Below are 27,474 nucleotides of genomic sequence, written 5' to 3' on the forward strand. Positions count from 1 at the left end.
CTCAATCATGACCAGAGCTGAAGTCATATGCTTAATGTATGAGCCACCCAGGCACCCTCTTTTTTGTTTTTAAATGTTTATTTTTGAGAGAGAGTGTGTGTCTGCAGGGGAGGTCGGGGGGGGGGGGGCGGGGACAGAGGATCCAAGGTGGGCTCTGTGCTGACAGCAGAGAGCCCAACATGGGGCTCGAACTCATGAACTGTGAGATCATGACCTGAGTCGAAGTTGGATGCTTAACCCATTGAACCACCCAGGCACTCCTGGGCTCCTTCTTGTTTTCTCATTCTACTGGTTACCCAGGCCCAGTGTAACTACAGGGTCAGAACATGGTAGGAGATCCTAGCATCCAGTAATTCCTTGTTGCTAGCGCCTGTGAGGAACTTGGAAGCTTTCAGAAATGGAAATTGAAAGCAGACTGTAGATGTGCCGCTGTATATGTGGATACATACACATTCGGGCGGCGGGCAGGCAAGACCAGAGAAAAATACATAGGAAGGTGAACAGAATATAAGTAGAGCAAGGGTGGGGGGGAAGAGTATGTATCTGTGTAAGAATTTTTACTGGATTTATGAGGAAGGTATTAATATGTTCTGGTAAAGGAATGGTTTATAGAAATTCTATTTTAATTTGGTCTTTTATAATTAAGCTTTTTTTTTTTTTTTTTACTTCGTAAAATAGACCCTTTAAAAGTCCTTGGCTGTGGAGTAGTAAACCTCTAATAAAGGTATCCTTTTGGTATTTGGGGGGTGCTTATTTGAATGTAATCTAAATTAAGAGTATAGTATTTAAAACATTTTTTTTTAAATTTTAATGTTTTATTTATTCTTGAGGGAGAGAGAGACAGAGCATGAGCAGGGACGGGGCAGAGAGAGAGGGAGACACAGAATCCGAAGCAAGCTCCAGGCTCTGAGCTGTCAGCACAGAGCACGATGCAGGGCTTGAACCCACGAACCATGAGATTATGACCTGAGCCGAAGTCGGATGCTCAACCGACTGAGCCACCCAGGCGCCCCTAAAACATTTTTTAATGTTTATTTATCTTGAGAGAGAGAGAGAGAGATGAGCAGGGGAGGGGTAGAGAGAGAGAGAAAGAATCCCAAACATGCTCTGCCCTGTTAGTGCAGAGTGCAGTGCGGGGCTCAAACTCACAAACTGCAGATCTTGATCTGAGCTGAAATCAAGAGTCGGATGCTTAACTGACTGAGCCATCCAGGTGCCCCAGTATTCTTTTTTTTAAGAGTATAGTATTATAAGTTTATAGGTCTTGTGAAATCCTGTATAGTATAGGCCTTTTTTTGAGGGGGTGGGGAGAGAGAAAAGGCTATTAAAAAAAAAGGGGGGGTAAGACTAGTCATGAATAATGAGAGGCTTTTCAGGGGATAAGAATAAGGTAGCTGCTGAGCTGGAGTTCTGGGTAAAAGATGGTTTATAGCCAAGAAATTAGCAACGTAGGAGTGGGACAGATGTATGCAAGCAGCCATAGATAAAATTAAATACTTTTTCCTCCTTGACCTTAAGTAACCTGAAAGAGGAAATATGACTTAAGTAATTTTTGTAATGTTCAGAGTTTACCAGCACTTATCTTTTCCATGGGCATATTATATGCACAGAATAGTAAATAATGTTGTGGCTCTTCTGTCAGCCAAGCTTGGATGTAGGGGAGTTGACCTTGTTCACCAGCTGCTGGAGGCTTGACCCTGCCCTCAGCAGCTGTGGAGAATAAAAGTATCAGCTTGGTCAGCTTCTGGCATGTAGGGCACAAGCAGTTTAGTTGCATGGAATTGCATCTCATACTAGAGTTTTTTGGCACCCTAGCCTGCCTTATTGTCTCCTGGGTGGGGGATATAGAGTTCCTCTTGCTAGCTCCTCTGGGTCTCCCAGATCAGTTGAAGTTTTTGTTTGTTTGTTTTTAAGATTTTATTTATTAAAAAAAATTTTTATTTATTTTGAGAGAGAGAGCGTGCGCACAAGTGGGGGAGGGTCAGAGAGAAGGAGAGACAGTCCCAAGTAGGCTCTACACCATCAGTGCAGAACCCAGTGTGGGGCTTGAACTCACAAACTGTGAGATCATGACCTGAGCTGAGATCAAGAGTCAGATGCTTAACCAGCTGTGCCACACAGGTGCCCCATGATTTTAAGTAATCTTTGTACCTTATGTAGGGCTCAAACTCACAGCCCTGAGATTGAGTCACAAACTCCACCAGCTGAGGCAGCCAGGCGCCCCAAAATATTTTTTTAAATTTTATTGTATCTTTTTCTAATCTCTACACCCAGTGTGGGACTTGAACTCATGACCCTGAGATCAAGAGTCATGCTCTCCCAACTGAGCCAGCCAGGCACTCCCTTGAAGTTCTTAATCTAAACCAATCCTGTTCTTTGCAGAAATGAACAAATGAATTTCTTCTCTGGAAAACAGTTGAGAATAATGGGTATTTTCTCTCTCTTTTTCTTAATGGGTATTTAAAAAAATGTTTGAGAGGGAGAGTATGAGTGGAGAGGGGTAGAGAGAGGGAGAGAGAAACCCAAGTAGGCTCCTCATTGCCAGTGCAGAACCCTACATGGGCCTTCATCCCATGAACCATGAGATAATGACCTGAGCCAAAATCAAGAGTTGGATACCGAACTGACTGAGCCACGCAGGTGCCCCAGTGGGTATTTTCTTAACAGGAAAAGCAAGAACGCAAATTGGAAGTTAAATACACATAGTGAAACAGAACTGGTAACAAAACTGTAACGATATAGAGCCAGGGAGCACCAGTGAATATCTGAAAGGTTAGGAAGATAGCTGAGATTCTGACCTAGAACAAAATCTGTCACATCAGGTGATACCAACTGTAGTTCTGCTGCCTTAAAGAGGAAGCTGACTTGGAGTCTTGTTGTGTATCTACAATTGAGCAATTAGCCTTACAGCATAGCATAGTGGTTAAGGACACAGACTGTGGGCCTAGACGACCTGGGTTTGAATCTTGGCTTTACCACTGACTAGCTGTGAATCTGTCTCAGTTTCCCGTCTGTAAAAAAATGGGAGTAATAATTAGCATATACCTCAGTGTTGTTGGGAAGTTTAATGACTTAATACTGTGCGTATGATAGTGTCTGGCACATATTAAACAGTATGTGTTTGCTGCTGGTATTATTCTACTTATGGGTTTTAGGCTTTTGGGAATGAGTGAATAAATTAAATCCTTCATATAGATGAAGGATCCCCTTTCCTTGCCAGTCTAAGATAGTCCTGGCACCATTAGTCTCAGGACTGAGTGAATAGCATCTCTAAGCATTCTTGATAGAAACTTGCTTCTTGGACATAAACTGTATATTCTGTTTATAGTAGTTGAGCCCTTAGCTGACTAATTCATGTTGTTTGAATAATTACATTCTCTTTGAAAAAGAAACATGTATTTTTGCTGTGTCTGGAATATAGATTTTTTTGATGTAGTAGATGAGCTACTCTACAGTTGTGTGAGCCTCCTGGGTTTAGAATTACCTTCCAATGCTGACACTTTGTGATACCATCTTAAATAAAGTACTTTGGTGGTTGGTGCTTTCAGCAACATCTTCATAGTTTTTAGCATGTTATCAAAAGGTGTTCTGTAGGGGCGCCTGGGTGGCGCAGTTGGTTAAGCGTCCGACTTCAGCCAGGTCACGATCTCGCGGTCTGTGAGTTCGAGCCCCGCGTCAGGCTCTGGGCTGATGGCTCGGAGCCTGGAGCCTGCTTCCGATTCTGTGTCTCCCTCTCTCTCTGCCCCTCCCCCGTTCATGCTCTGTGTCTCTCTGTCCCCAAAATAAATAAACGTTGAAAAAAAAAAAATTAAAAAAAAAAAAAAAAAAGGTGTTCTGTAAATTTTTAGAAAGATCAAGTGTGCCCTTATTTTTTCTGTTAGGGTATGATATTATGTGGTTTTTAGATAAAGTTCCAGCCACTTTTTTTTTTGTTTGGCCTAAAGTTAGCGTCCTCTTAAGATGAATTTGTGGTATTTACTTAAGCTTTAATAGAAGTACAAGTGGCTTGTAGCCGTTTTCAGTTAATTCTAAACTCTAGACTCACTCGAAAATGCCACTGTTTCACTGAGGTATCTTATCTTTAAAAAAGTCCTTGAAAAAAATAGCGGTTAATAAAACATTTTCTAAAAATATCCCTTCTACAGACAAAATGTGTAGTTTAATCAAGTTAGTTTATTCTCCTGGCTTACTTTCCTTATATAACAAGTAATTTAGACTATTCCTGCACTTGAGATAATCTAGGTAGGACGTTTTATATGGAATTTTGCTGATACTGTTTTTAAAGAAGTTAAAAATGTAGCAGTTCTAACCTGATATTAATCTGTCCCATCTTTAATTTACTTTGGATGAAGTGAGGTAAACATGGGTTTTAAAATTTGGTTGGATAGATTGAAATAACCTCGTCTTTCCTTCAGTTCAAGAACCTGAGATATGTATGTTTGAGTTTCTGCTGGATTATTTTTAGAATCTCTTGCTCTTGTCTGTTTCTATTCTAAGAATTCTCTTGGAACCTGTTGGAGAGTAGTAGTTCTTGTGGGTGGAGAGTGATAGAGGGAATGGAACACAAGTGTAAACTGAATTCCTTTGGTCTGGCAACTGGGTGCTTATTGCAGAAGCATTCCGATTTACTACACATAGCTCTGTTTCCAGAAGAGACAACATAGAATTTCCCCATGTGACAGTATGTTAGTTAAAGTTGTTGCTTTTTATAGTCTAGTTTCCTTGCCTTATTCATTTTCACAATTGATTGGTGGTTGATAAGTTTTTTAATAACTTATGCTTTTACTTTGTTTCATGAATTCACTATCTCCAGAATTTTTTTAAATGCTTATTTATTTTTGAGAGAGAGAGCATGAGAGGGGGAGGGCAGAGAGAGCAAGCGAGAGCAAGAGACACAGAATCCGAAGTAGGCTCCAGGCTCTGAGTTGTCAGCACAGCCCAACGCGGGGCTCAAACTCAAAAACCTTGAGATCATGACCTGAGCTGAAGTTGGACACTTAACCAACTGAGCTACCTAGGCACCCCCAGAAGTTATATATAAAATTAATATAAGAAAGTTTGTTTTTCCAGAAAATTTCAGTAACACTTTTTAATTTTTTCCTCTGTGCTTGCTCTGTAAATTCCCAGTTTTATCTTTGGAAGTTTTTCGCTGGACATCTTAAGCATTAAGACTTATTTTTTGAGGGGCACCTGGGAGCCTGCTTCGGATTCTGTGTCTCCCTCCCTCTCTCTCTCTGCCCCTTCCTGCTCATGCTCTGTCTCTGTGTCTCTCAAATATAAACATTAAAAAAAAGACTTCAGTTTTTGAATTTTTTAAAAAAAATTTTAATGTTTATTTCTGAGACAGAGACAGAGCATGAGTGGGGGAGGGGCAGAGAGAGAGGGGGACACAGAATCTGAAGCAGGCTCCAGGCTCTGAGCTGTCAGCACAGAGCCCTACGCGGGGCTCGAACTCACAGACTGCGAGATCATGACCTGAGCCGAAGCCAGCTGCTCAACCGACTGAGCCACCCAGGCGCCCCAGTTTTTGAATTTTTTAAAGTAAAGTCTACATCCATTGTGGGCTCAAACTGAGACCCTGAGATCAACGGTCACATGCTCTACGGACTGAGCTAGTCAGGCACCTCAAGACTTTTTTTTTTTTATTAAGTGGAAATACAGCTATTCTGACATTTCAGTTAGTGTGGGTAGCTATATTGACAGAAAATAAGCTAATCTGAATTGGTTTAAGCATCCTCAGAAGCAAATGCTGGGGCCATCGTTTTTCTTCTTTGAATTTTTTTTTTTTTTTGGCAAGGATTGTATTTGTGTTTGGTGGTAACAGTTTATGTATATATAACCCAGAGGAGTTAACTTTAATTAAAGGATAAAAATGGTTATTTCCAAACAAAAGTATGTAACATAAAGTAAGCAGTGTACTCATGTTTCACAAGGCAATATAATTCTGATTCAGCCATGGAACTGGGGACATTATTTATAGTCTAAACACCTACTTGGAATGTGGATTGAGGATTGATGATTGCAGTGGAGATAGAAGTCTTAATATTTATACTGATACAGTGAATTAGTAAAACTGTAATAGTTTGAAACATAAAAAACTTCTGTTGCTTTCCTGATTGACAAGTAGGGATTCAAGTACATTATATCAAAATGTTTGGCTGTAATAACAAGACTGTTAAAAGTCTCCTTTGGTAAATCAGAAAGGTCAGTCTTAGCATCCATTCAACTTAGCTTATGTTTATTTCTGTACATGCAGATTTTTATCAGCAGATGGCACTCCTGTAAGAAGAAATTCTTACTTTGTTATATTTAATGTATCTAGATTATTTTCATAAATGAGAGCATAGAGTGATAAACAGTTGAAAAGATGAGTGAATAAAGGGTCACATAATTCAGTACAAAAGCAACTGTTTGGAAATCTGTAAGTAAACTAAAAAAAAATTTTTTTTTTTAACTTTAGGAATACCACTAAGATTTTGATTGGATGTTTAACTTTAGATACATAAGGTAAAATTACAGAATAATCATGCTTAGAGGTGATTTTAGAAATAATCAAGTAAATCCCTTTACTTCAGAAATAACTTTTTAAAAGTTTTTATTTAAAAAAAATTTTTTTTAATGTTTATTTATTTTTGAGACAGAGACAGAGCATGAACAGGGAAGGGTCAGAGAGAGAAGGAGACACAGAATCTGAAACAGGCTCCAGGCTCTGAGCTGTCAGCACAGAGCCCGATGCGGGGCTCGAACTCACAGACTGCCAGATCATGACCTGAGCTGAAGTTGGACGTTTATACGACTGAGCCACCCAGGCGCCCCAAGTTTTTATTTATTTTGGAGAGCATGCGCCTGAGCAGGGGAAGGGCAAAGAGAGGAGAGAGAGAATCCCAAGCAGGCTCTGTCAGCACAGAGCCTGATGTGGGCTTGATCTCTCAAACTTTGAGATCGTGACCTGAGCTGAAATCAAGAGTTGGATGCTTAACTGACTGAGCCATCTAGGTGCTCTGGGAAATACTAATGTGTTTTAACATTTGTGTGGTGCTTTATAGTTTAAAAAAGTGTATTTGTTCATGTGTATTTATTCATTTTGGAGAACACTAAACTCGGAGAAAGCTGTAAAAATCATTATGGCAGAACAATTAACTGTGTTCCATGTAATATAACTAAAACAATAAACCCAAACCAACAAAATATCAAAATGGTTAAACTCAAAAAAAAAAAAAAAATTCAAAGTGTGTACTGTTACTGAGAGGCAGATTCAAATATAGTAAGTTTTTAAGTTTGTTTATTTTGAGGGAGAGAGTGTGTGTGTGAGTGCATGCAAGCTGGGAGGGGCAGAGAGAGAATCCCAAGCAGCCTCCATGCTTTCAGTGTGAAGCCCGACACAGGGCTCGAACCCACAGACTGAGATCATGACCTGCGCTGAGGTTAAGAGTCAAATGCTCAATTGTCTGAGCCTTCCAGGTGCCTCTGAAATATAGTGAGTTTTAAACCAGCATATTTGGCATGTGAAATACTCTGGTTAATTGGTTATTTGCTATTATAGTTGATGTAAAAGTCAGTGCAGTAATATGTCTGTGGCCTTTATCTAGTATCCCAGTTAACAGAGGACCTACTGGGAACATAAGTAAATGATATAAGGATAGGTAACTCAGAAAAAGCTGGTCAGACTTTCAGGGATATAATTTTCCTTGTGATGCCTGAACTGGTATGTTGAATTTTGGTTAGTCTCCTCTGAGTATCTTTTGGATACACAGGTCCAAAAGATACTTAGAAATGCTAGTATACATAGTGTCATTTCATTAACTTGAGATGTAGAAGATTTATAAATAGGGGAACATTATTCCACATCATGTGAATGCTTGCTTTGAGGTCTCTGTAACTGCTTGTTCTAGAAAATAGAATTCCATTTATTGTTCTTTTTGGAATCATTGGCTCTGCTATGATTTGGTCTTAGGTCATTCTTAATCTCTAAAAGTTACCAGATTCTATAGCATGTAAGTCATAGGGTATATACATGTTCACCTTTATTAGATAAGGCCAGATTGTTATACCAAGTGGGGCTCGAACTCATGACCCCGAGATCAAGAATTGCATGCTCTTCTGATTGAGCCAGCCAGGCACCCCTAATTTGACTTTTTTAATGTATGGTCTAATAAAAAAAATTTTTTTTAAGTATAATCAACCACTTATTTCAACCTCACTTCTTTAAGAATTTATCTTTTCTAATCACATGCAATGCCATCTCTGTTAGAAACCATAGTTGTATATGCTTGGGTCTCTTTCTGGGCTTCTTGTTCTGATCCATTGGCCAGCTTTTCTATCCCTGTACTGTTGTAATTACTGAAGCATTATAATCCTTGGTACCTGTAAGGTAAGTATTGTTCCTTTGCTTTTTGGTTTTGTTTCGTTTTGAAGGAGTATCTTGGCTGTTCTTGACGATTTGCTTCCCATGTAAATTTAGAATCAGGCTAGTAACGTTTTAGGCAATAAAACCTTGTTAGAGGGGCACCTGGCTGGCTCAGTTGGAGGAGCGTATGACTCTTGATCTCCGAGTCATGAATTCAAGCCCCATGTTGGGTGTAGAGATTATTAAAAAAAAAAAAAAAAAACTTCAAAAAAAATCCTTGTTAGAAATTTGATGAGAATTAAATTGAATCTGTAGTTGAGGGAGAATTACCACTCTAACTCTAAAAAACGGTTAGAACACTTTCTGTAAAGGGCCAGGTAGTAAATATTTTCTGCCTTGCTTCTGTTACAACTATTCAGTACTGCCATTGTAGTGCAGAAGGAGTCATAGACAATTTCTTAAGAAATTGACTTATTTTTTTCCCTTTAGCTGGCATATAGGTACATATACGTAATTTTTGTACATTGTTTTGCACACACACATTTGTATTTAGAAGTTTTGCTACAAGCTATAGCATAGAATTTTGAGGGCTGAGACAACTCATACATTTTTTTTTTCCAAAGAATATTTTGTCCATGCTGATTCAGCATGTACGAATGGGGATAGCAATAATATCTATCTATTCCTTAAGACTGTTGTGGTGTACAATAAGATAAAAAATAGGATACTTTGTAAACTAAAAATAGGATGTTACGAAAATGGATTCTTAGGGGCGTTTGGGTAGCTCAGTCAGTTAAGTGTCCAACTCTTGATTTCAGCTCAGGTCATGATCTCAGGGTTCCTGAGTTTAAGCCCTGTGTCAGACTCTCTGCTGTCAACAAGGAGCCTGCGTCAGATCCTCTGTCTCCCTCTCTGCTCCTGCCCCCCCCCCCCCCCCACCAAATAAACATTAAAAAAAAAAAAAAAGGACCTTGAGATGGCAGATAATGAACTTCTTCTAGGCTTCCTTAAGGGGATGGATAGGTTACAGCTTATCCGAGATAGGTTGGACCAATTAGGGCAGTGTAAAATGCCTCTTTCCTGGACATCTCACCATGAAATCATCTTATAAGTGGTACACAGTGTTTTTAATTTTTTTAATGCTTATTTATTTTTGAGAGAGTGCGTACATGAGAGAGAGGGGGCAGAGAGAGAGGGAGACACAGAATCCAAAGCAGGCTCCGGGCTCTGAATGGTCAGCCCCAATGCGGGGCTTGAACTCACAAACTGTGAGATCATGACCTGAGCCGAAGTTGGACGCTTAGCTGACTGAGCCACCCAGGTGCCCCAAGTGGTGTAAACTGTTAAGTTCCAGTTTTAATTTTTAGTCACGTAGGCCCAACATTGAAAAAAAAATTGATATGAAGTACATTGTTTCATGTTTCCTATTTAGCATATTGATTCAAGCAGATATTTGTAAGTCATAGAGGGTTAGTCTAGTTCCAGTTGATGCTCTTAAATGTGATTTGGAGGGAAGGATATATAGGTTTTCCCACTAATTATATTTGTCTAAGATATTTAGATAAATCATGACTTTTAACATTACCATTAATCGAGTGTATTTGTAACATTTCCACAGATCTTGATAATAGCCAGTTTCTCTAGAGAGGACATAGGTAGTAGTATGATGATTAAGTATTAAGACTTAAGTATATGTTTATTGAATGTAAGAGGATATGAGTTTTCCCTTGTTTCTTTTGTAGCAAAGCAGGTGCTTTTGGTTTTTAGGGAAGCAGAGAAGAGAACCCCTTTAAAAAGTGTGATAATTATGAGATTTTGATTCATGACCAAATGAGCAGTTATATTTTAAGTAATCTATACACTCAACTTGGGACTCGAACTTAACAACCCTGAGATTAAGAGTCTCCATGCTCTACTGACTGAGCCAGTCACGTGCCCCAGCAGTTATATTTAATATTGGCCTGATCAAGGATACCCTTAAGAATAAGGGCCCTAATAGTTTATATTTTTGAACTTTTCCAAAAATTTTTAAAAATGTTTGTTTGTTTATTTATTAAAAAATATCCAGTGTAGGGCTTGAACTCATGACTCAGATCAACAGTCACATGTTCTTCAGACTGAGCCAGCCAGGTGCCCTGAGAGCTGTTGTAAATTCTTGGAGCATGGCTTTTTGCCTGGCTGTTTGTGGGCATTGAGGGGGTGGAGTGGGGTTGCCCATTGCTTTGGGGAAGGGTATGGGAGATGTAAACCTGAAGTTTCAGGAAGCATTGTATGTGGCTATGCATTTTTCTGAGGGGGGAGTCCATACTTTTCATCAAATTGTCTGAGTACTTAATGACCCAGAAGGCTGTAAGTCAATCATACTAGAATAAAATACAGTTTTAATGGAAAACATAAAATTTTTTTTATGTTTATTTCTTTTTGAGAGCGAGAGAGACCGAATGTGAACTGGGGAGGGGCAGAGAGAGAGGGAGACAGAATCTGAAGCAGGCTCCAGGCTCTGAGCTGCCAGCACAGAGTCCTACGAGGGACTTGAACCCCTGGGCCATGAGGTCATGACCTGAGCCAAAGTCGGATGCTTAACTGACTGAGCCCCAGGCACCCCTGGAAAACATTATTTAAAAGTGTTATTCTTTGCCTTTAGTGAGGTTGTGAATCTCACAGCCAGGATCGTAATAAGCTGGAGAGTATTCTTTAGGAAGGGATGTTTTCAAATACGTATTATGGGAAAGACCCCAGTGTTAGAGGTAGATAAGAGCAACTCTTCACCTGGTGATGTCATCTGTGCCTTGAATAAATGGACTCTTTCTGGTTTAAAATTCTTTCGTGAGATAATTCAGCAAGGGGTTTATTCATCTTAACCCACATCTCCCTTGATTATTCAGTTGCAATTCTCAATTTCTGACATTAGCGTTGCTTTCATGGTAATATGTGGATTAATGCCACCTATATATTTAGGATTTCTGCTTTCATTTGGGATCCTCAGTGTCGCTCTTCAATTCTTTCTACTTGTTTTCTATCAACTTCCCCTTGTATTTCCCTTAGTAGCTATTACAAGCTTTTGCCATTTTCTTTCTTTCTTTCTTTTTTAATCAGTTAATGTATTTTGAGAGAGAGCTTGAGTGAGGGAAGGACAGGAAGGGAGAGAGCGAATCCCAAGCAGGCTTCTTGCTGTCAGTGCAGAGCCGGACACAGGGCTTGATCCCACAAACCATGAGATCATGACCTGAGCTGAAATCAAGAGCTGGACGCCTAACTGACTGAGCCACCCAGGAGACCCCCCTGCCCCCCGCTTTAAAAAACAAGTTTTTTTTAAATGTTTTATTTATATTTGAAAGAGAGCATGCAAGTGGGGAAGGGGCAGGGGAGACAGAATCTGAATCAGGCTACAGGCTCTGAAGTGTCAGCACAGAGCCCGACACAAGGCTCTAATCCACTGACCTTGAGCTCATGACCTGAGCCGAAGTCGGACGCTTAACTGACTAAGCCACCCAGGTGCTCCCCGACCCCCCCCTTTTTTTTTTTTTAAAAAAAAATAGTTTCATTTATTTATTTTTGAGAGAGTGAGCACAAGTCAGGGAGGGGCAGACAGAGAGGAAGAAAGAGAATCCCAAGGAAGCTTCTCACTGTCAGCACTTAGCCCAGTGGGCTCGATCTCATGAACCATTAGATCATGACCTGAGCCAAAATCAAGAACCATGTAGGCCCCCAGCCCTTCTCCCCCCTTTTTAAGTTTATTCTGAGAGAATCCATTTTCTTAACATTCCTCACCCATCCCATTCTCTGCAGATGTTCTTGCCTATTTTACTAAAAAAAGTAAAGACTGATACAACAAACTGTTGACTGTCTCCTAATCATAAAAATTTAGCTGTTGTAGTACCTCTCCTTCACTCTGCTGGCCTTCAGAGAGGGATCCCTCTTGTCCAAGTGAACTAAATAGTCAGCTCTACTGACTAAGCATCCCAGGAGCTCCTGAGATTTTTGTTTAGAATTGCTATAATTTTGGGGCGCCTGGGTGGCGCAGTCGGTTAAGCGTCCGACTTCAGCCAGGTCACGATCTCTCGGTCCGTGAGTTCGAGCCCCGCGTCAGGCTCTGGGCTGATGGCTCGGAGCCTGGAGCCTGTTTCCGATTCTGTGTCTCCCTCTCTCTCTGCCCCTCCCCCGTTCATGCTCTGTCTCTCTCTGTCCCAAAAATAAATAAAAACGTGGAAAAAAAATTAAAAAAAAAAAAAGAATTGCTATAATTTTAAACTATAGATTTTCGTTAAAAAAATTTTTTTTTAATGTTTATTCATTTTTGAGAGACAGAGAGAGCATGAGCAGGGGAGGGACAGAGAGAAGGAAACAGAATCCGAAGTAGGCTCCAGGCTCCCAGCTATCAGCACAGAGCTCTACATGGAGCTTGAACTCAAGAACCATGAGATCATGACCTGAGCTGAAGTTGGACACTTAACCAACTAAGCCACCCAGGCGCCCCATTTTTTAAATTTATTTTTCCCTAAACTTTGAGATTGCATTAGTTAGTAAAATTGGTCCACTTGTTGCTAGGAAAATGTAAAACCTTAATGGATTATTTCTTGAGAATTTGTGTTTTAGAGAACTTTCATGTTTTGTCTCATGTTTCCTCCTTATCCCCGGATTTTTTTCTTGCCTCATACTGTAATTTGGAATGTCTGCTTACCATGCCTGCTTACCATGCCTGCTTTCTTGCAGATTTTCTATTTTGTACATACGTTATTTTGTATATACTGTATATGATGACTTCGGTGAGCAGTGACCGTTCCCGAGGTTCTCGGGAAAAAACACAGATTTCAGGAACACAGGCATCACAACTACAGAAACAAGTAGTACAGGTAAGTTTTTGTGAAACTCTTGTTTGCTTTGTTTAGAGTTACGTTAAGTAGGAAGCACATATGTCTTTTGTAGGAAACCTTAGGATTTTGAATCTTGTTTTTATAAAGTAGATTTTACATAATGGGAAAGAGAAGCAGTGATTCATAGACACTGTCAACTACTTGATTCTGAACATTTTTCTGCTGCTGTTAGCATCTAGCTATCTCCTTTTTCTTCTTTTTCTTTTCTTTTTTTTCTTGGTAAGATTTTATTTTATTTTATTTTATTTTATTTTTTAAATTTTTTTTTTCAACGTTTATTTATTTTTGGGACAGAGAGAGACAGAGCATGAACGGGGGAGGGGCAGAGAGAGAGGGAGACACAGAATCGGAAACAGGCTCCAGGCTCTGAGCCATCAGCCCAGAGCCTGACGTGGGGCTCTAACTCACGGACCGCGAGATCGTGACCTGGCTGAAGTCGGACGCTTAACCGACTGCGCCACCCAGGCGCCCCGGTAAGATTTTATTTTTAAGTAATCTCTACACCCAACATGGGGCTCGAACTTAAAACCGTAAGATCAGGAGTCGCATACTCTACTGATTGAATTAGCCAGGTGCTCCTCCTTTTCTTTATTATTAATCTAGGTATGTGCTTGGAATATATATTTGGAGAATCCAGAATATATGGAGAAGTAATACTCTGAAGTAGAGAAATAAATGAATTATAAGACACTTATAAAAAGCTGCCTTTACTTTCAAGCATTGTTAGCTGGAAAGAGTCCTTTAATATTATATGGCTTTTAGTTAATAAGGCCCATATGTATAAAATATTTAATTTCTATTTAATAGAAATAAATAGTTCTACCTTAGATTTATTTATATTATTAAAATTTTTTTGAATGTTTATTTTATTTTTGAGAGAGAAAGAGACAGACTGTGAGTGGGAGAGGGGCAGAGAGAGAGGGAGACACAGAATACAAAGCAGGCTCAGGCTCTGAGCTGTCAGCAGAGAGCCTGACGCGGGGCTCAAACTCACGAACCATGAGATCATGACCTGAGCCGATGTCAGACACTTACCCTGACCGAGCCACCAGACGCCCCTATATTATTATTTAAAAAAATTTTTTTTTCAGTGTTTATTTTTGAGAGTGGGAGAGAGCACGCAAGCAGGGGAGGAGCAGAGAGAGAGGGAGACACAGGATCTGAAGCAGGCTCCAGGCTGTCAGCACAGAGCCAGACACGGGACCCGAACCCATAAACCATGAACTCATGATCTGAGCTGAAGTCAGACATTCAACCCACTGAGCCACCCAGGTGCCCCCAACCTTTAAAAAAAATTTTTTTTTTACTGTTTATTTTTGAGAGAGCAAGCAAGGGAGGAGCAGAGAGAGGGAGACAAAGGATCTGAAGCAGGCTCCAGGCTCTGAGCTGTCAGCACAGAGCCTGTCCCCTATATTATTATTTTATTTTATTTTATTTTTATTTATTTATTTTTTTTTTAACGTTTATTTATTTTTGGGACAGAGAGAGACAGAGCATGAATGGGGGAGGGGCAGAGAGAGAGGGAGACACAGAATTGGAAACAGGCTCCAGACTCTGAGCCATCAGCCCAGAGCCTGACGCGGGGCTCGAACTCACGGACCGCGAGATCGTGACCTGGCTGAAGTTGGACGCTTAACCGACTGCGCCACCCAGGCGCCCCTATATTATTATTTTAAATGAAGTGAGACAATTTAAATAAAATGCTAACTACAGTACCTGGTACAAAATAGAGCATTTTATACATGTTATTGACTAGTTTTGCAAACCTTTTTCTAGAGACCCATCATAAATTTCAGATTGATACTTGACTATACTTTGATAGCTAATTACAGGTACTTTTTTAAATAGTCATTCATACCCAAGTGCCCTATTGATATTAAGAGACACAGAAAGTAGGGGCGCCTGGGTGGCTCAGTCGGTTAAGTGTCTGACTTTGGCTCAGGTTATGATTTCTCTTACGGTTCGTGAGTTCGAACCCCGCGTCGGGCCCTGTGCTGACAGCTCAGAGCCTGGAGCCTGCTTCAGTTTCTGTGTCTCCCTCTCTCCCTGCCCACCCCCACCCCAATTCCCCCTCCAGCTCGTACTCTCCTTGCCTCTCTCTCAAAAATAAATAAACATTGAGCCCTGGGTGTTGTATGGAAATCAATTTGACAATAAATTTCATATTAAAAAAAAAACCCTATGTCTTGCAAAGCTGAAAAAATTAATAAACATTAAAAAATATAAAAAAGAGAGACACAGAGCATAGACTCTACTTAATTGTTGTTTTACATTTTTCAGTATAACTTTAGCCTTGTATTTTGCTTCTGTCAACAGACCTACATCTATACAGTGCTTACTCCTAAATATATTTATCCTGATACTTACTCACAAATAATCAAGAAAACTACCTATTTTTGGAAAAATTTGGACTTTTTGGAATAGGCCCTCCCTTTATAGGTGAATGCTTAAGAAAATATTTTATCAACAGCCTCTTATCAAAGAAGGAATACAAGTTATAAGTAAGCATAGGTGCAACCCTGCTAATAATAAAAAAAATAGATGAAAACAATATTTTTTTGTTTTTGTTTATTAAATCAGTCAAGATTAAAAGTGTTATCTTTTAGGGATGCCTGGCTGGCTTAGTCGATGGAGCATGTGACTCTTGATCTTGGGGATGTAAGTTTGAGCCCCACATTGGGTATAGAGATTATTTAAAAATAAAATCTTTTGGGACACCTGGGTGGCTCAGTCAGTTAAGCATCCGACTTTGACTCAGGTCATGATCTTGTGGTTTGTGAGTTTGAGCCACGCATCAGGGTTTCTGCTGTCTGTCAGTAAAGAGCCTGCTTCAGATCTTGTGTTCTCTCTCTCTCTCTCTCTCTCTCTCTCTCTCTCTCTCTCTCTCTCTCTCTCAAAAATAAACAATCAAAAAAAATTTTTATGTGTATTTTTAAGGGAGAGAGAGCAAGAGTGTGAGCATGCCAGCAGGGGAGGGGCAGAGAGAGAGAGAGAGAGAGAGAGAGAGAGAGAGAGAATCTCAAGCAGGTTCCACACTGTCAATGCAGGGCCCGATGCAGGGCTTGAATCTATGAACTGTGAGATCATAACCTGAGCTGAAATCAAGAGTTGGGTGCTTAACTGACGGAGCCACTCAGGTGCTCCAAAAATAAAATCTTAAGGGATGCCTGGATGGCTCAGTTGGTTGAGTGTCTGACTCTTGACTTTTGCTCGGGTTGTGATTTTAGGAACGTGGTATTGAGCCCTGCCTCAGGCTTCTTGCTGAGCATGGAGCCTGCTTGAGATTGTTTCCCTCTGCCCTTTTCTTCGCTTGTGCTCTTTCTCTCTCTTAAACTAAAAAGAAGAAAAACTTGATAAAAGTGTAATCTTTTAAAGGAGGGCCACATGAAATGTCAGGATTATAAATTGTTTTCATCTTAGACCCAAGTAACCTTCTTGGGCTGATATCCAGTGAATCAGTCTCCAGACTAGGGGAGGGGACTCTCTTCCTCTCAAGAGTTGTAATTAGTTTCTCCATGGGCCTTTTGGGGATGGCTCATTTTATGCAATGCGATGAAAAAACTGCATACTGAGCTGTAGGAAAGATTCTTAGGCCCTTAAATTCCTAATTTTCCTTTCTAAAAACTTGTGATGAGGGTTGGGAGGGGTGAGAAAAATAAAAAATAAAAATGTGTTTGAGAATTTCGCAAAGCAGTGTGAATAAAATTGTGTTCATGTTCATTTATCCATTAATCCCATTCTCCCATTCTAGGAAGTATTTCCTAGGGAAGCAACCTAGGGTGGGGGGGAAAACTTTATTCTGTAAGATGTTTATTACTCAATTCTAAATGTCCAAAGGTAGAGGTGTTCTGAGATAACCTATCAAACTAGAGGGAGATAAGAGAGAAGACCATGAGTGGGCCTGCCACTTTACCAGTTAGATGAATTACTTCAGTCTCTTTGAATCTCACTTTAAAAAACAAACGAACAAAACAAAAAATATGCTTTGAGAGTTAGAGAAAAGTTGCAAGAGTAGTACACCTAATTCCTGAATATCCTGCATCCAGATCTCCTAGATGCTAACATTTTTACCATGTTTACTTTATCTTTTTCTCCTTCTTACAAAGGAGAAACTACACATAGCGTTTCCCCTGAACTTTTTCAGAGTAAGTTGTAGATTGTGGTATCTGAATACTTTTATTGTGTATTTTCTTTTTTAATGTGTATTTATTTTTGAGAGAGAGCTCATGAGATGGGGAGGGGCAGAGAGAGAGATGGACAGAAGATAGAAGACAGAAGCGGGCTCTGCATGGACAGCAGCAAGCCCAATGTGGGGCTTGAACTCAAATCTTGAGATCATGACTTGAGCCGAAGTTGACTCCTCAACCGAGTGTATTTTTTTTTTAAAAACCTTAAAACAAAACAAAAAATAATCACAGGACTGCTTAATAAGAATCAAGAAATTGGGGTGCCTGAGTGGCTCAGTTTGTAGAGCATCCAACACTTGATTTTTGGCTCATGTCATGATCCTAGAGTTGTGGGATCAAGCCCCATGTTGGGTTGAAAATATAGGATGTTGGCAGGGTATCTGAAGGAGATGGGAGGCTCCCAAAACAAAGCCAAGTTCTGTCTCCCAACAACAACATTTAGTACAGGTTAATACAGGCAGTCCCTATCATAAAGGTGACAGGACTTAGCCTCTTTGTTCTATGTGACAGTTACTACATGTTTTTTCCATATGACAGGCCTAATACAAGGCCATCCCAATATCCCTACAATCATATTTTACTTGATAGAGGTGGCCCTCAAGTGTAAATATGACAATATGGCAGCCAGTGCCAGCCTGAAGGATAGGTTGGTGCATCCATTGCTTCAGGGTACAGCCTTTGGGACCCTTGGGACCTAAATCAGCTGACAAGCCACATCTGGAAGTTGCAGAGATTCCCCAGTCGTCTTCTTTTTAGTTATACTGTATCTATATACTCTGTTCATTACCTGTTGTACAGCATATTTTCTCCCTTTGAGATATCATTTGCCCTCCCCCCCCCCCCCCTTTTTTTACAGTGAGTATATGCTCAGCAGTCACAATTAATACTTAGGAGCACCTGGGTGGCTCAGTTGGTTAAGCATCTGACTTCAGCTCAGGTCATGATTTTGCAGTTCATGAGTTTGAATCCCACAACAGGCTCTGTGCTTATATCTCAGAGCCTGGAGCCTGGTTCAGATTCTGTGACTCCCTCTCTCTGCCCCTCTTCACCCCCCCCCCACCCCCCCCGTCTCTCAAAAATGAATAAACATTAAAAACAATTAAAAAAAATACTTATGTCAATGTCTATAGTCATTTTGGTTGTCTAAGGACAATACTGTTGTTGATTCCTGAGGAAAGGCTCATGGGAATAATATTCCCTTGTGATTAGGTGCTGGTAACAATTTATGCCCTTTACACTTGAGCATAAAATGAGGTTGTTGTTTTTTTTTTTTTTTTGAAGTTTATTTATTTTGAGAGGGTGAGTGAGCCAGGGGAGGGCATGGAAAGAGGGAGAATCCCAAGCAGGCTCCTCACTGCCAGTGCCAAGCCCCATGTGGGACTTGAACTCACTGTGAGATCATGACCTGAACAGAAATCAAGAGTTATGTGCTTAACTGACTGAGCCACCCAGGCACCCCTAAATTTTTACTTAAAATATTTTCCCCTTTCACCTTCTAGTTCTCTTGAAACATTGTTAAACAGTATCATGATACAGATCATGATACAATGATATTATGTTTCTTCTTTGTGTATAGTCTTCATTTTTATTTCTGAGTTAGAAAAACTTAGGTGTTGTTTTATGTATTGTATCATTTTCTTTGTGCTCTGTGCCTTTTAGTTTTGAAACAAGATAGCAATTGTGCTTTGTTCTCTAGGTTTTTTTGTGTGTGTTTTCATCGGTTTTGCTCCTTATTCTATTTTTCTTTTTCTCTTTTCTCTTCTCTGTATTTATTATTTAGAGAGAGTGAGAGTGGAGTAGGAGCAGAGAGGGAGGGAGAGAGAATCCCAAGCAGGCTTCAAACTCCCAGTACAGAGCCTGACTCAAGGCTTGATCCCATGAACTGGGAGATCATGACCTGAGCTGAAATCAAGAGTCAGATGCTCAACCAACTGAGCCACTCAGGCGCTGTTCTTCCCCTGCCCCCCGCCATGTAGGCTTCCCACCCAGCATGGAGCCCAACATGGGTCTTGAACTCATGACCCTGAGATCAAGATCTGAGATGTAATCAAGAGTCAGATACTTAACTGACTGAGCCACACAGACATTTCCCCCGTCCCCCTTGCACATAATTTTTATTTAGATAAATATAGCCCTTCTCTTCAGTACTGACCAAGATACCTTTTAAGAGTTGACAGCAGAGTTTCTTTTTCTTTTTTGACAGCCAGGCTGGTTCTAAGCCTGTGTCTAGCAGTTGCCATGGCTTCTTGTTCTTCCAGTTTTCTCTAGTACTTGTCACTCCCTTTCCTCAAGGGAAAGAAAATTTAAATGAGTCACGTGGCCAGTTGAGATGAATAATAACTTTGTCATTTGGCCAAAGGAATGGGACCTTTATGCCATTTAATTTGATGCTAATTTGGCTTATGGAAACAGATTGTATACATTTTAGAGCTCTAAATTCAGAGTCCGGTTTTTTTTTTGTTTTTTTTTTTTTTTTTTTTTTTTTTTAGTTAATCAGTATTTCTGTTACATAGTGCTGTAGTGCTTGAGAGCTTTCTTTCTTTTTGCAGCATATTTTGGCATCTAACTTCTATTTTGTGTGCTCAACTCTTTAAAAGTTGTGTGTGTGCTTTTCAGGCAACAGCTGAACAGATGCGTCTCGCTCAAGTGATCTTCGATAAAAATGATTCAGAGTTTGAAGCGAAAGTTAAACAGGTATGTTTTGGCAAATTATACTGTTATTTTGGCAGTAGAGTCTTCATAGTTACTAGTGTTATCAACGATGAGGTAGACATTTGTGAAAAGGCACATTGACATTGTCTATACCTGTGAATAGAAGGTACATTTAATATTTGGCAGGTTTTCAGAAAATTTTGTTTAATGTTAAGAAGAACTGAATTGCCTCTTTCAACGTGGTTGTGCTTCCAAACACAGGCTGGAAAAATATAACATTAAATTTTAGGGTGATGTTTTCACTTAGAACTTTGAGAGGCCATTTTGGTAATAAAATCTTAATCTCAAAATCTTCTTTCCTGTTAAGACTTCTTTTTCTTTCAAGATTCTAGAATCAAGCTGTAACACTTCTCTTGTTCCATCCCTTGGTAGAGGTCTACCAGTAATTGTTTCTTGGAGTGAATGTCCCATAGTGAACTTGTTACTGAAAGTTAGATGGAAAAAGAAAGAAGTCTCAGTTCTTTTTGCAGCCACGGTAAAGAATTACAGAAGAGCAAACAAAACAAAAAAAAAACACAAAATTTTAGTAAAGTATACTCCAATGGAGGAACAAACCAGTCAAGAGAGACGTTGGCCTTGGAAACTCAGGGTGTGGACTTAACATCAATTTTTTTCTTTTTGGCAAATCCTAAGGTTGCAACATTTGAGTGACAGACCTGGATTATATAATAATTATCCAACTATGCAGGTCCTTTCCCAAGATGTATTTGAAGCCTGCACCTGTAGGAAACCATGACATTATTTGTATTCTAGAGACATAGGTCAGATAAGGACAAACATCTGCTTTCTACACAAGTGCAACAAGCACAACAGACTTGAATCTTCCTCTGCTGGGATGTTTAACCACAAACCCACTGCTAGATAGGTGGAATGGGGTGGTCCCCTGACTCTTCTCAGTTAGAGTTCTCCATCTGGACATCTAAGGTCGCTCATGCCTACCTTCCTGCCTAACAAACTATTTTGCCCTTTACTATGTAAACGCTTTGCTCTTACTTATAGTTGCTGTTGTTAGACTGTTGGTAATATTTTTAGAAGGCCACAAAAAATTTATTAAAAATTATAGAACTCTTTTTCTGGAAGGAGATTTATGTACAGTTTGAGACGTACTGCTCCATATTATATTGCATTTTATATGAATAGCATAGTAGATACATAAAAAAAGAGCACTGGTCCAGGAGTTCAGAGTTAGAAGTTTAAATTTCAGTCTGTTACTAATTCAGTCACTGGGGGTAATTTTGATACTTAATATTCATCTTAACACAGGCATATTGCAGGTATTGCATTAATACAGATCACTGATGGGGCGCCTCGGTCTCTTAGTTGGTTAAGTATCCAACTATGGCTCAGGTCATGATCTCACAGTTCATGGGTTCAAGTCCCGCATCTGGATCTCTGCTGTCAGCACAGAGCCCACTTCAGATGATGTGTACCCATCTCTCTCTCTGCTCTTCCCTTCCTGTGTGCGTGCTTTCTTTCTCTATTTCCCAGAAATAAGTAAACATTAAAAACAACAAAACAGATCATTGATTAAAACTGACACTAGTAGATATCCAAAGACCAAAGCACTGGAAAGCTGTAAAGTGCGTAGAACTTTAGCTGTGTAAAGCAGAGAGGAAATCAGAGAGAGGGTATAGTGCAAAGAGCTGTATTTATGAGATCAAGATACCTAGATTCCAGGTAGGCTTTGCTATCAATTAGTTTTTTGACCCTAGAGAAAGCACTTCAGATGTTGGGGTCATACCATTTTGAACAGGTAGTACACACTAAAACAGTTACATGTATGTAAAACACAACAGATATGTAAATCATACATTTCAGTTGTAATTAAGAAACCTGTCTTGTGCCTAATCTGTGGTTATACTTGGTGATGAAAATGTTAACTAGCTTAATCTGCCTTGTTACAGAGAATGTATCAGGGGATTTCTTTGATTACTTCAAACATAGTGCCCTGTTGAAGCTGCTTGTGAAAGTACTGTGTCTAGAAGTGAGTTGGTCATAGCTATAGAATTTCATTTGTGAGAACTTTAGGTGTTGCAATTTAGTATGTATGTGGAGTGTTCTAATCCAAGGGGTGATAGACCACATAGGGAATGTTTTCTCTGTATAAAATAGTTGGACTGGATGTTCTGTTAATGTAGCCACATACAGCTGGTCTTTGGGAAATGTATAGTCCACTTACTGTTTGGTTCAGAATTTTGCAAATCCCAGGCCATTGAACTAAGAGAGTAGTCAGCTGACTCTGAATATGCTGAGAATGTTGGTATATATGTATGTGTGCGCTGCTGATTAATAATCTGATACTTGGTCAGTTTGAAGGAGGGTTAGTTAGTAGTTTGGCTCTTCTGTACTTATAAAAAGACAATGAATGGCTACAAAAAGCAGGTAAACCTATCCTTGGATTATAAGCTCAGAGTTTGGAAGGAGGGCATCTTCATGTGGATGGACTGTGTAGTTTTTATTTTTATATAGAAGAATCTTTTTTAAATTTATTTAAAACTTTTTTTTTAATGTTTATTTTTGAGAGAGGAGAGACAGAGCGTGAGCAGGGGAGGGGCAGAGAGAGGGAGAAACAGAATCTGAAGTAGGCTCTAGGCTCTGAGCTTTCAGCACAGAGCCTGACTTGGGGCTCGAACTCAATTGTCAGATCATGACGTGAACTGAAGTAGGATGCTTAAGTGACTGAGCCACCCAGGCTCCCCAGAATCTTTTTTTTTTTTAATGTTTATTTGTTTATAATAGAGCTCACGTGCACACAGTGAAGGGACCGAAAGAGAGGGTGAGAGATTACCAAGCAGGGTCCACCCTGTCAGCACAGAGCCTGACAAGGGTCTTGAACCCATGAACCATGAGATTACGAACTGACCTGAAACCAAGACACTTAACTGACTAAGCCACCCAAGTGCCCCTAGAAGAATCTTAAAATTAATATTAAGTGCCATTTTGGGGTCCCTTTAACTATTTCCTTATAATTTTGATAGCTTATGGAAGTGACGGGGAAAAATCAGGATGAGTGCATAGTGGCTCTACATGACTGTAATGGAGATGTGAACAAAGCTATCAATATATTGCTGGAAGGGAATTCAGACACGGTAAGTATTACTAATTATTATTAATTGTTTTGCAGTGCCAAGATTTGTCTCCAATTCCATATTGCATTTTGAACTTCACCTTTTTGGGGGTGGGGGTGGAGAGGGTTATGGGTTCCATTCCATATTTGTTTTAAGACCAGAAAGAACACTAACCTGAAATGACTGTTTTTGTTATATATGGTTTCTTCATGAAGTTGTAGAATCTGAAGACTCGAAAGAGAACTTGGTCATCTACTCCAGCCTTACACAGTTTCCAAATTCTCTGGGCCTGTGGACATTTTCACCACCTGAAAAACTTCTCTTGGCTTCACTGCTCATGTTTCTTCATCTCAGTCGTCACCTCTTACTACTTCTTATATCTCTAGACTAACAGAAAACCAGGATTTGCTGGTATATCTATTTGCTTATGTGTGAATATTCTACAGACAAATTTTGACAGATAGATAAAATAAGGAAAAAACAAAGTGTGGTTTTTTTTGTTGTTGTGTTTTTTTTTTGTTGTTGTTGTTTAGTAAAGTTTGAGGATGTGTAAGCACACTAAAGCTCATCCCTTTTATTTTAGGAAGGATATAACTAAAGCCACAGTAGGCAGTTGTTAGCCCTAATCTTTTGATTTCTACATGGAGATTGCACAATATTTCATTTGTATTTGGAATTGAAACCATTTCAGAGCAGATTAAAACAAATAATGATGCACCTTAAAAGGGGTATAAAAATGAATGCAACCAGAAATGCCTTCCTTGTCTGTTCAAGTTTAGTCAGGTTCTCATTTTTAAGGATAGGCTATATAAAAATGAACTGTTTGAAAGTAAAACATGTTATCTTTAATATAAAAAAAGCAGAATGAGTTTTTTGTAATTATAAAAATCAGATAATTGGGAAAATATTTCACTATTTGAGTATAGCAATATCTGTGAGTAAAATTTCATTCAAGATAACACTAGTCAACATGATGAGCTACCAAATATGTCAGTTTGTTGGGAAAATACGTCATGTTAAGTGATGAAATAAAATTTTGAATAGTTTTTGTTTGCTGACACTTAGGCCTATGTTTTCTAGGGAGTGTGTTTACCACATTGCTAATGGTTGCAGTGTAGAATGGCTCTCTGTTAATTTCCTCTTTTTTTTTTAATGTTTATTTTGAGAGACCACGTGAGTGGGGCAAGGGGAGGAGAGAGAGAGAGAGAGAGAGATTGAGAATGAGAATGAGAATCCCAAGTAGGCTCCCATCTGTCAGCACAGAGCCCAACGAGGGACTCAGTCCTATGAACTGTGAGATAAAGACCTGGGCTGAAATGTAGATTGAGATGCTCAACCCTCTGAGCCATGCCGGTGCCCCATCTCTATTATTTTCAAAATGAGCTGAAGGGCTAACTGTCCTCCTATTTACATATTTAAAAAATTACTCTGAATAAAGGTAATATTTCCAAATTGTTAATTGGAGGGCCTGTTTTTTTTTTTTTTTTTTTTTTTTTTTACAGTACAGGTAGGCCAGGAGACTACTTTGTGTTGCCTTTCTGTTAGCTCCAGCAGACTTTATTCCTTTTCTGTGGTAGTTGGGTGAATTTTTAAATCTTAAATGAAATGTCCAGTTCTCTGTTTTAGTTAGTTTTACTTCCTCTGCTCATTTGGCACTGAACCCAAAGGAGTTAGTACTGGGGTGAATGATAAAGAATATATCTTTGGTTATCTTGAACCTGAAAATCATGAAGTGGGGTCAGATCTGGTTTGATTTCTTCACATATCAGAAAATAGAAAAATTAGGGCCTGAATACAGACACAAAAGGTCTATGCTTGTTGAGAGATGAGAAGGCTGTTGAGAGAAGAGGCAGAGGGAAAGTCCTTTTGAAACCCTGGTTTGTTTAGGATCATGCTGTGGTACATCTTTTCTTTGGTAGTAGAACCTACCTACCTGGTTGCTGTCTGCAGCAGCCATGGCTAACCAGTTGTAAGGAATATCTTCCCCTGACTGGGGTAGAATTTATTGGACTGGGGTGCTAGACAGTGTAAACACTGTAGGGTTGGTAGGAGCAAGAACATTTAAAATAAACCACTAAAGGCCGCCTGGGTGGCTCAGTCGGTTAAGTTTCTGACTTTGGCTCAGGTCATGATCTCGTGGTTCATGAGCCCCGCCTCAGGCTCTGTGCTGACAGCTGGAGCCTGGAGCCTGCTTCAGATTCTGTGTCTCCCTCTCTCTCCCGCTTGTGCTCTCTCTCTTTCTCTCAAAAATGAATAAACATTAAAAATTTTTTTAAATCATGAATGCAAACAAATCTATTTGTCCTATTGGCTAACCTTATTTTGGGCCAGGATCTTCTGAATCCAAATTTTTTCTCTGAAAAAAATGTTAAGTGGAAATGTCCATGCTTTTCTTAAGGAAGAGTGTCTTTCTCACGGAAGAGTAGCTGTTGCAAAAGAAAATATTAAACATGATCATAAGTACTAAACCTTTTGTTTCATTATAATGCTATTTTGAGTGACAGAATATTTTTGAAATAATCAGTCTTTTGCATTAATGTATTTTTCTTTTCCACGTAATTTGTTTGTTGTGTAGTTCCTGGCAAATAGGAGGTGGGAGAGTGAATTTTAATTAGCTGGCCTGGGAAGTTGCTTTTCTGATTTGTAAATGTGTCTGGGAGGGCCATCCCTCTTAGAGTTTCTTCAGACCTATTTTACAAGTAGTGTCAAAATACAGATAACAAAGGTTGTCAGAAGTTCTGTTGAAATCTTTTATAATCATTTGGTTCGTGTTGAAAGCTTGTGTGCATGCTCATGGACTGTTGTGTCAAATGAGAGATATTCTTTTTAGCATTTACGGTGGTGTTAGGTCAGTTGCCCCTTAAGTTTGCTTTCCTTACTTTGCCTCACAAATAAGTTCTTGTCAGTCTCTGTAGAGTTCACAAGCCAAGACTTGCTTATGGGTATCCTTTGCTGAATGAAATGGGCTCAGATGTTTTTCTCAAATGTTTTATATACAAAGTATGCCCCTTTATAATGATTGAGTACTTTTAGGTCTGGCCATGTAAAGACATTATAAATTGTATACATATGCAACTTGTGCTGACTCTACTGTGTATAATTTTCTAGGACCTCTGTAATTTACTTTTTCTCTTGTTAACCTAAGAGGACAGGATTCTACCATATATATATATATAAGTATCTTGTTTATTCATATTAGCAAACATAATAGAGTTTGTACAATGCAGAATTATTTTCTGGAATAAATAAGCTTTATTGTTTACTTAAAAAAGCAATGCAGAATAAGAAATTAAATCAGATTAATGCCCTCATTTAAATAACTGTTCCTAACTTTCTTCAGTATATGCATGGGCTTCCATTTGAACAAAAAATGTAATCCTATTTTATACAGTTTGTTGGATATCTGGCTACACTTGTGTCATGGATCTCTTTCTGTGTACACCTGGATAACTCTTTAAGTGGCTGCATTAAGTGGCTACTCTTTAAGTGGCTTCCCTTTATAGATGTTCTAGGGTAGATAGTCTCTTAAGCTAGATATTTGTGCCCTCCCCACCCCCCCACCATTTTGTACTGTTGCATATAAATGTTTGCACGATTAAAAAATTATTTCCCATGAATAAAGGCCTGGAACTAAATTTGCTGGGTCAAAAGCTGTGAACTAATTAAAAGTTTGAGTATTATTCCCAGATAGACTTGCAGGAAGGTTAAAATAGCTGCATACTCATCAGAAGCGAATATACCTGATTATTATGCTGAAATTGTTGATTTTTAAAAATATTTTTCAAAGCTTAAATGCAGAAAGTTACTTGTTTTAATGTGTATTTTTTCCATATCCAGTGATTTTATATTTAAGTATACATAGGTTCAGCAGAGGTTTCTAGATGTTAGAAAAATTCCTTCTAAAAAAAGGTTTTAATTCTGGCCTCCACCGTTTTGGAAATAATTCACCTCTATGTTTCTTTAATTTTAGTTGGTTAATTTCTAGTGCTTTTGTTTATTTGGATATACATTGTTAGTAATTTCCTTTTATTGCTAAGTTTTTTTTAAGCTTAATAAAGTTATGCTCTTATTTTGGGATTGAATCACTTCAAATCTCTTGAGAATGAGTTAAATAATGACAAAGTAAATAGAAACAAATGGGCCAGTTTTGGGATTTCTCAGTAAAATACCTTTATTGATATCCTAGTACTCACTTTCACAAGAACATAGCGTTCTTTTCTCAGTGATTTACATATATATGATTGATTTGATTTCTGTACTATTATTTTTTTTTATTATTTAAAAAA

At 39.1% G+C, this 27,474-nt stretch overlaps 1 protein-coding gene across 7 annotated transcripts in view; it reads left to right on the forward strand.

Moving 5' to 3' along the window:
* Positions 1 to 27,474, forward strand: part of UBAP2 (ubiquitin associated protein 2) — a 112,445-nt gene that overhangs the window by 17,891 nt on the left and 67,080 nt on the right. For 6 of the 7 annotated variants that reach the window (XM_047831243.1, XM_047831237.1, XM_047831239.1 and 3 more), the window contains exons 2-4: positions 13,061 to 13,200; positions 20,025 to 20,102; positions 23,099 to 23,209. In XM_047831243.1, the coding sequence (XP_047687199.1) occupies positions 13,102 to 13,200; positions 20,025 to 20,102; positions 23,099 to 23,209 (288 nt within the window). In that variant the 5' untranslated portion in view covers positions 13,061 to 13,101. The remainder of the gene's footprint in view (positions 1 to 13,060; positions 13,201 to 20,024; positions 20,103 to 23,098; positions 23,210 to 27,474) is intronic. The other variant, XM_047831244.1, reaches the window with a different exon arrangement.

This window comes from Prionailurus viverrinus, chromosome D4 (genome assembly GCF_022837055.1).
Source record: "Prionailurus viverrinus isolate Anna chromosome D4, UM_Priviv_1.0, whole genome shotgun sequence".
NCBI lineage: Eukaryota > Metazoa > Chordata > Mammalia > Carnivora > Felidae > Prionailurus > Prionailurus viverrinus.